At 42.6% G+C, this 9,681-nt stretch overlaps 1 protein-coding gene across 1 annotated transcript; it reads left to right on the forward strand.

Annotated features, from left to right (window-relative positions):
• The first annotated feature begins 4,429 nt into the window (after positions 1 to 4,429).
• On the forward strand, positions 4,430 to 9,681 carry GPR148 (G protein-coupled receptor 148). Its single transcript, XM_035334061.1, has 2 exons — positions 4,430 to 4,780; positions 6,160 to 9,681. Exon 2 carries the CDS (start codon positions 7,196 to 7,198, stop codon positions 8,249 to 8,251), a length of 1,056 nt encoding a protein of 351 aa, XP_035189952.1. The 5' UTR covers positions 4,430 to 4,780; positions 6,160 to 7,195; the 3' UTR covers positions 8,252 to 9,681.

Raw genomic sequence — 9,681 nt, forward strand, 5'->3', positions numbered from 1 at the left:
AAATCATCTTTAAAGGAAATACCTTGTTAAACTTATCCTGTACTGCCTGGCTTTTTATATGAGACGAAGCATTTCAAGACAGGGACATAGCCAGCCAACTACTGTTTTTGCCTGCTTGCAATGGTCCTTCCCTGGCAATACTGGAGATCATTGCTGGCAGCAAATGAGACAGAGACAGAAGAATTTAGTTGCCAGCCATAACCACAAAGCCTGAGATGAAAGAAGCTTGGTGGTCTTAGGAGGTTGGTGGATGTATGTAGCTTCCCTGTTTGAGAAGCTTTCCCTCAGGAGAAGAAATTTTCTCCCTGACTTAGAGGACAGAGAGCTGCAAATTCAGACATATATTTCTTGTTCTGCTCCTGACCCCATGTGATCTTGAATATGGTGTTTATCTGACAACCGATAAATCCTTGGGTAAGAGTGCTATGGTATTGTTCTTCACCTAAGGCTTTACTTATCTGCAAGTAACTCCCATTAGTGCCGATATTGTATAATGTTTGAAATTATTTTAGAAATATTAGACTGATGAAGGTTCCTCTATATGAACTAAAATGCTTTAGGAAAGAAGACTGGTATTTTAAACACAGGCCTTATTTAGTAAGGCGTTTCTGCTGCTTTGCAAATGCATTGTTGTAAAGAAGGTAGGCAGGAGAGAACTTTCAATCTCAGAAACAGCCTAGGATGCTTCTCCTGGTCTTCTGTGAATGTGTCCATAAATGACCGTGCAGATGTTACCATAAATCCCTGGTCGTGTCTGCAGCTAGTCACATGAAAACACAGCAATGGATGAATCATACAGATCCTTTCAGCACAAGAGAATCACTGTGGCAGAGGAAGAAAACCTGTCTGGGTTTGCTTCTTTTTCTCAGGTTGTATAATTTCTTCACCCTTTTCTTGAAATATTGGTCATATATTCCAAAATCCTGTTCTTCTGACTTCCAGCTTAATTCTCTATATTGCACCTGAAAGGCAAGTTTGGTACAAAATCTGCCTTGGCTTTGTGATCGCCATGGCCTGATGGTATTTGGAATTAGAAAAAGTGATTCAGGGATTTAATGTTGAGCCTTCTCAGTCTCTCAATGCCCTTTTCTTTGGGAAAATCAGGTTTCATTTGACCTTTAAAATCATTGCAGTCTGAGATTAGTTTTCACACCCATTTCTTTACTTCCTTAACTTTAATAATTGATATGCCTGATTTGTGAACTTTGTACAGTCACAAGAGCAATGTGTGTGCCTCCTATCTATAGCAAATAGCAGGCAAGACACTGAGCAGCTTTCAATAATTCTGGAGCCAAGTGGACACAGATAGCTGACACATGGAGATACCTGGAAATAAGACAAGGACAGTCAAGCTGTACTTCTCCACCTGGGGCTCCCGACCCTGAAGACTTGCAGAAAAGCTTACAGGGAATCTTGAAGGTTTAGAAAAAAAATGTCTTTTAACTGACTTCCTATTAAAAGGAGAATAAAATGAAAAAGCTCGACCAGAAAACAGTATAGGTAAACTGTTCTGATTACTTTTTTTCACCGGCAGTCATTGCCCCATAGTGAGAATATGGATATAGACAGGAAGGAATTACAGCTGGTTCTCCCTGCCCTGTGGTGACAGCTGACCTGCTCATGGGCACTCAGCTGTGCACAGCTGGGAGAGCTTCACCAGCAGGTAAGGTGCCTTCTGGACCTTGATAAGCCCAGTTGAAGAAAAATTGAAGAAAATTGAAGAAATTGAAGGAAATTGAAGAAACTGCAATAGCATGTGAATGCTCCTGAGATCAAAACTCTGTTACTAAACCTGGCTGGAAATACCACCACGAAACAATAATCCTTCTCTTTCTTGTCTGGTTCTTCCTGGATAATGTCATGGCAGCAGTGTGGTTTCTGACCTGTTGGATTGGTTACAGTAAACACTTCGTGAAATAGGAGGCTTTCCTGTGTGTGCACACAGTTAAATCCATAGCAACTACTGTAAGAGGTAATATTCCTGACCTTTCTTTTTTTCGATTTAGCAATATCTGTTTATAGTCAGTACCAGCCTATAATAAAGTACAACCTTTGCTGGATTGGTAGTGCTCAGTATGGCTGGATGTGTGCTTTCTTAGATCCCCAAACTCAACAGATAAGATATCTAAGCTTAACTGGGATGTTGGTTGAAACAGAAATGAGTAAAGTAATTAACAGTGCATTATTTGGCTTTATAATCGATAACCTGTAAAATAAGACCCAGAAGAAAGGTTGCTAATACTATAGGTCTGGATCAGCAAGATATGTAAAAAGTGAATCCATCTAACATAAATTCACCAGAGAACATTTAAAAAAATCAATAGTTGGAGCATTAAGGACAGGTTTACAGGAAATTGCAGGAGAACCATTCTGCTTGGTACCACAAAATATTGAACATAATGGCAAGGCAGCTGTCCAAGGTCAATATCCTCTGGAGTGATCTTCAGGTTCACCTTCTCCTTGCAAGCAGTCCAGATGTGGAATGCCTCCTAAGCTCAAGAAAAGTAAAAGAAGCAACAACCAGATATTCTCCACAGCCACCTATTCTGTCTCTGTTTCAGTGTACCAAGGCGCTGATCTTTTGGATTTTTAAGTCTAGCAGAACTGTACTCAACAGTTACAAGACTCACATGGAAATCTGAGGGGAATGGCTTTGGGTGGACATGGCCAGGTCTGATGAGGTTTAATTTGTCTTGCAGTTCATTGTATTTTCCATTTCTGTAAAACTAAAGCCTACCTGCACTCCTAAGGCTTTTACAGTAGCACAACTAAAGTCAAACAAGGGAAGCCTTATATAAGCCTTAGGGCTTACGCTGCCATCCTCAGGCTGTAGTGGGTGAACAGCTGAGCACAGGATGTGCAAGGCTGTGAACTTGGGATATCTCCTGGGCACTGTGGTACTCTGCATGAAGGCTAAATGAGAGAACTGAGCATTTCCCACTTGCCGTGAGGATCTCTGGGCTCAGAGTGGACCTGCGGCCAGCTACTGCAGAATGGTTTGCAAGTTCATACCTTTGCTTACGCTTCACATTATATACCTGCTCGTGCTTTTATGGCCATAGAAGTGTAAAAGTGGCAAAAAATTACTGTTTTGGTAAAATGTAGACAATCAAATACCACAGCTGTACCAGAACTAAAGCTGTCTGCGTAATCCTGCTGTAATAGGTTGAACTTTAGCTATTGCTCTCCGTGGGGATTATTGGAGAACAGCTAGGCGGTTCAGGGGAAGGTTTGCTGGAGTTTCCACTTTTGCTTTGTACCTTTTGGTAGTGAGGATGTCAGTGTTTATTGCTCTCCCAGATATAGCTGGCTTTTCCATGATAACTAGCTCTTTTACACAAGAGGAAGGAATACCTCTGCTATAAGGAGGTTGTTTTCAGGCCTCAGGAGAAAAACTGTTAGATTGAACACACAGTAATTATTTGTTAGCAGAAAAACTCTATGCAAACAAAAAGTCCTTGAGGTATATATTTACAGAACCTACAGTGCTGTGTAACATCAGTCTGTAAAATACTTGACTGCATTAATCCTGTAAATGCCAGCAGATCATATGTTGTATTTGCATTTATTTTTACCATCACCCAGAAGTGTTCAGCCGAGATGACAATGAGATTTTTTGTTTGTTCACATTTAATTCTAACCAGCTGGTGGAAAATACACAGAAACAAGACAATCTGCTCAGTAACACAACATCCTGAGAATGCTGGGAGGCAGAGGAGACTTCCACTCTTAACAGAGGTCTGAAATTACAGCCAGAGGCGATTCACACACACTTGAGTTTTCTTTTCTTCCTTTCTGTTTTGCAAGAGTTGTATAATTCAGCGGTTGGGGTTTTGGGGTGCTGCTGTGTACTTAAGGTATTAACTGTGCTGTGACTTGATAGATACAGGACATGATCCTGAGGCCAAATATATAATTGCATCAATATTGTTCCCATATTTTCCAGTGGATGCAGGACTGAGCAAGAAAAAATAGTCACCTTCTGTTTTGCCTACCCAGGCACCATAGCAACTGAAAGGCTACTCTTAAAACTGTCCTTGTTTTTTCTTCCTACCCCTTTGTTCCATATGGTGCCGCCCATCACACTGTACGAACGTGCAGTTCCATGGATGCCAGCTATCAGTGTGGAGGGAGATGAATTGTACACAAGGTTTGATGACTGACGCTGAGTTCCATAAGCTGTCTGCTTTGATACTTGGCATGCCCTGAGACAGTATGTCCATGGCACAGCATGTCTATCTCTGAGGTGAGACTATGCGCTGTCACCCATGGACAGAACCACACTGAATTACTGCATGCTGACAAAGTGTTCAAGCATGCTGGGAGCTCCGGGGAAATAATCATTCTGTGTTGCTTGAGAGAAGGAAAGTCATAGTTAAAAGAATAGGTAGACTTGGCCATGCAGGTGAATGTGGGAGGTTCTGGTGGACTTGTCAAGACTGCCAAAACAGTTGTCTGAACTTAGACAGTTTAATTTAAGGCACCTAAATGAATAATGTAACTTAAACAAGTTGAGCAGCCAGCAGATTTCACTGACTATTTTGACTATAGTATTAGATGCTTGGCTTGCGTGCACGCTATTTTTCAAATACTGGGAGTAATCCTTTGATATTTGATGTTACTTAAAAAGCTTCTGGATACCCTTGCACCCCTGGTGAGAAGAGCACCTAGAGCTGAGAGGTGACAAATCTCTTGTCTTTTTGCTTGTGTTCTGCGTAAACAACAAAGTACCGTGATGTCGTAGCAGCAATGTGCGGCTTTGTGCGGTGCTCACCCAGAGGTAAGTGACTGCAGGAGGTGTGGGCTGTGAAATAAAACAGTGCTGTTATGGCAGAACACCCTAACCCCCAGTAAACCCTTGTAGGAGTACCCCTTTCAGAGGACAGTCCTGCTTCCATCCTCTTGCCCTGGCTGCTCTGTCATGGGCACTTCTGAGACTGTGTGCTGCCACGGAAATAGCATCTTCAGAACAGTGTGTGCATTAATCATTCCTCTCAGGTGTAAAGCATGAGGAGCAACAAGAAAGCACACTGGAATTTCTATGTATGTAATAAGCAAATGGATCATAGCCTGGTAGCAGCTCTGTCCTGAAACCCAGTGACCACTTCTCCTCTCTCCTTCTCAGCAAATTACTTTGATTATCCCTGGAGTGTGGCAGCCAAGAGAAGTAAAGTCTTAGCTTGTTCTTTTAACTGTTTTGAAAAAACAACCCGAGTCTTCCTCTTTGTTTTTTCCCTGGCAGTATGTAGCCCCTCTTTGTGCTGCTGGCATTCAGGTCAGCTACTGTCAGAGTGGAGTGGGCCATACTCTTATTTAAAGCAAACATTACAATTCATTTTCCATAAATGCATACTAGCAGCCTTAGCAAATCACTCAGAATGAGCACTCAATCATATGCCTTCATCGGCAAAGTTCGCCTTTCTCTGCATCTATTTTAATTGCTGCAAATTTTCTGTCATGCAGCGTAGAGCATCTTCGCCCTTCTTTTTGTCCTTCTCAGCTTTCATCCTTTAGTCTAGCTCGTTGCCTGCATGCTCTGCAGTTTTCTCAGGATGTGTTATAGGAGGCCACTATGTCCTCCACAGCACTGAAAGGATGAGGCAAGTTGATGTCCTCCTGCATCAGTCCCTGGCCTGATCCTTCTCTTTATACCCTTTGTGTGTTGAGCACTGAGCACAGGGGCATCAAGTCCCTGTTATTAGGGCTCTCAGACCTGCTTCAACACAGATAAATGAGCATATCTTCTGTCCAGGCAGTGTGTTGTGGGACACGTTTCCCAGTCCCCCTTGCTCACAGTGGCACCTCATGATATGCTTTTAAAGCTAGAGAGCTTTGAGGTGCCTTTCTCCAACCTAAACACAGGTTCTTCTGGTCCTTGCCAAACAGTAAGTGTCAAGACAAAAGAATTGTAACAAATTTACTCTTATTCTTTTTTCAGTAATAGTTCCTTTGCCCAAACCACAGCTTGTTTTTTATAGTCTACTATGGATGCTTTTTTATGACTACTAAAAATCCACCAGAGTCTTTTCTGTATAACACATAATACCAACATACAAATTACCTTCCTTTCTGTGTTCTTCACAGCATACAAGCAATGTTGCTTACTTTGCATCACACAAGATGATGAACAGTTGTATTAATACAGTCTTTTTTGACTAGTTAAGACTAAAACATTATTAGCCAATGTGGAGCCTATGGAAAAAAATAAAAAATAAAAAACTAACAATTTTTCTTCTGATCAGACCACTCCTGGAAGAATATGAACAGTTCCTTCTCCACAACAGAGAACCTTCCCATTCTCTCATTGCATCCCCAGCTCTGACGCTCAGGTGTGATGGGAAGAGCAGCACAGCGCAGCACGGCAGCCGTGTGCTGGCCAGCAAGCCAAGAAAAGGTATCCAAATGGATGTTGGAAATTCCAAGTGTGCTGCAGAGTATGCTGGTATGTTACCGTGTATGACACTCAGCCCGGACAATTTACAAATTGACTGTAAGGCAGCAGTAGATGAGAACTCAGTATTTGTGCACCATGCATTAATAAAGGCAGGGGAAGGCTTATCGTCTGTAAATAAAATGCTTTGATTCACTGAAGCAAAAATGTTTGTCATCTATAAATAGGATCATTTAATTCACTGGAGCCATTGTGATACAATTTTACAACAGGACTGAAAGCCATTTTTACTGATGACTTCAAATCAATTGTGTTGTTTGACACAAATTGGTGCAAAACATCATCTGATCCCGTTTATGACTCTCCTACTTCGGTACACTTGGAATGTTGTTCTGTATCATTTCACATCTGTTTAATCGAGCTAATATTCCATCTGCTTCATTGGAGTGATAATGTGATGAGCTCAAACTCAAATTACTGATAATGAACAACTCGTTCATTTCTCATCAAAGAGCTAGCTGAGGGATTAGATTTTTTTTTCTGAAGCCCACAAGGCTTCATTCTCTTCTAAACATTAGATTTTGCAGTAAGAAAAGAAAGTCTCCACTTCAGGCAAAAACATCTTTTGGGACCACAGAATTTGCTTTCAAGTTTCAGCTTGTCCTTGAGAAGAGCTGGTCGAATTGGCTAAGGAAATCACTTTGCTTCCAAAGACATTTGCATCCTCTGCTTCATTTGCCTAAGGATTAAGCATAGAAGATCTTGCTTTTCTCTGTCGGACAATCATCCCCAAATCCTAAGAAAATGAACTTCTTTCTCTGTGGTCCAACGACAAGAATGAATGCAACTGCACTCCTCCTCCGGGAGGTGTCCAACAGCTCCTCAAATCTGAATGAAGCTTCTTTGTACTACTTGCTGGAGGAATGGGCTCTCAACCCACAAGACACAAACATGAAGATGTTTTTAATTCCTCCAGTTGTCTGCCTCATGGCAGGTGTCCTCATTATTCCTTCCATCTTGTTTGTGATCTTCTCTAGGTTTAGCATCCGAAAGGAAACGAGGTACATGCTGCTGGGGAATGCTTTGCTCTGTGATCTGATATACCTTTTGTTCTACGCACTGTCAGCTACTCTCAGCGCAGCACATGTAAGTCTCCCAAAGGAAGCCTGTGTTCTCCAGTTATTCCTGCTGGCAGTGGCTTACTGCGGAGGACTGTTCACAGCTGCTGCCATAGTCTTGGACACGTACATAGCTATTTTGTTTCCTTTGCGCTACGTCACTATTTTGCCTTCTTCACGAACAAAAAAAGTGATTGTATTGCTATGGATCTGTTCGGGGGTTCTCCCTGGGATTTTCTTCTTGGTGCTATCCAGCACTCACAACTTTGTGCCCTGCGTCCTGGAAATGTGCTCGATTCCCCTAATAATAATATTAACTCTGAGTGGGACTGATGCTGTGAAACTCTGTTTCTGGCTGTCTGCTATGGTTATCTTTCTCTTCTTGTCTCTAATATTTTGTTGTTATGCTATTCTTTATTTTAAAACCAGGCAATCAGGTATATGGGAGAGCATCTGTTCCAGAGCCAGTGTGACTTTCTTAATGCACAACACTGTGTTGTTCTTTTATTTCTCTCCACTCTTGGTTCTTTTTGTAGAATCATTCTTGTACGTTAACGTTGTCATTGGACTGGAGACAGGAATCTGGGTCTCCCTGACAATCTGCAATGTCCTGATGATTCTGCCTAAAGTTTTGTTCCCTTTTCTGTATGGACTTCGATACAGAGAGATCTCAGCATCTCTCAAATCCATCATCAGAAGGAAGCATCTTCACCTGGTGTCACCTGCTCCATCACCATCCTGAGGCAACACAGAGAACAGTTACAACACAAGAGTTGTCCTTAACTTGTTAGCGTGCAAGCCTGGTGGAAATCACTCAGCTTCTTTTGCAAGTGTGAGATGTGGGCTGATCACTCTGCCTCCTTGGTGCCAGAAGGGCACAAGTCTTTCATCACATCACAGTTGGGATTACAGCAGATGCTGCCCTGGACAAAACTCTATGCTTTGTTGTGATGTGGGAGGGCAGCATATTTTGGAGGACATAGTGAGTCAGGATCATTTCCATCCATCCATGGCAGATGTCTTCCTGGAAAATAGAAAACGAAAAATAGATGGTGCAAAGCACATGGGTGCAGAGCAAAGGGGGTAACTGCAGGTCTCTTGACAGCACTGCCTACAGGATACAGGATTCTTAACCAAGCAAACGTACTGTGAGCAGATCAGCTATTTTTTTCATTCATGGTGTATTTTTGCAAGGTTGGTAGCCACTGTTCTGTTCTGTAACATGTCATGAAAAATGCCTCTGGAAACTGCCGTACTCAGTGAAACACTGTGCTTCACCTCAGGCGGTGTGTCAGTGTACTATCTGCCTTATGGATTCTGTCTGACAATGTGCAAAACACTGTGTTTTTGTAAAATCTCTGTTTGATGGGAAGTCATCTTTGATCAGTGTCTGTCAGGCAGCTCGGTGAGGGAAGACGAGCAGGAGCAGCGGGTGGCAAGGGGGCAAGCAGGCAGTGCCTGCTGCGGGGTGCCAGGCTCAGCCCAGAGCCCTGGGTCCCTGCCAGGTCCCTGCCGGGTCCCTGCCAGTGCTGCCAGGTCACAGACTCTCTCTGCCTTCTCTGTTCTTAAAGCAATACCCCAAAAGTGCTGTTTGTGTGTTTGGGGTGTTTCACACTCATCTGAAGAACGGCACTAAGTGGGAGTCAGGAGATCAGTGTGTGGTTGCACAAGGTGTTTTTGGCAATGCAGCCTGAGAGGTTCCTGCTTCTCTCCCTCTCCCCTCATTCCCCAAGTGCTGGTTACTCTCCTCACTCCACGGTTTGCAGATCTCCCCAGTCTGCTAATGCAACTGCTCATGGGGTTGCAGGCTAAAAATATCCCTCCAAAGAGAAGTAGAGTTGTTTTCATCTTAACCAAGATTATCTCAGGGATCTGTTTATTAGCATGTTCTGCAAAAATCTGTGTCAGCACAGCTGAGGGGGTGACAAATTTCATGTCAGAGGTGGGGCACCTAGGGGGGCTTTGCTGTGAAGGGACACTTGTGTAAGAGCATCTTTAAGCTAAAGTTGTTGCAAGTGAAAAAAAGAAAAAAAAAGTATTAGTGCATATTTGCTTTAAGCATGGTTCTGTGCTTCCCCTATTTTTACCCAAAGGAACATTAAATTACTGAGTAATTGCTTTGTTTTCCAGGGAAAAATTCTTCATCCTCTTCAATAAAAAATGAGGACCTGA

This window comes from Oxyura jamaicensis, chromosome 9 (genome assembly GCF_011077185.1).
Source record: "Oxyura jamaicensis isolate SHBP4307 breed ruddy duck chromosome 9, BPBGC_Ojam_1.0, whole genome shotgun sequence".
In the NCBI taxonomy this organism is placed as follows: domain Eukaryota; kingdom Metazoa; phylum Chordata; class Aves; order Anseriformes; family Anatidae; genus Oxyura; species Oxyura jamaicensis.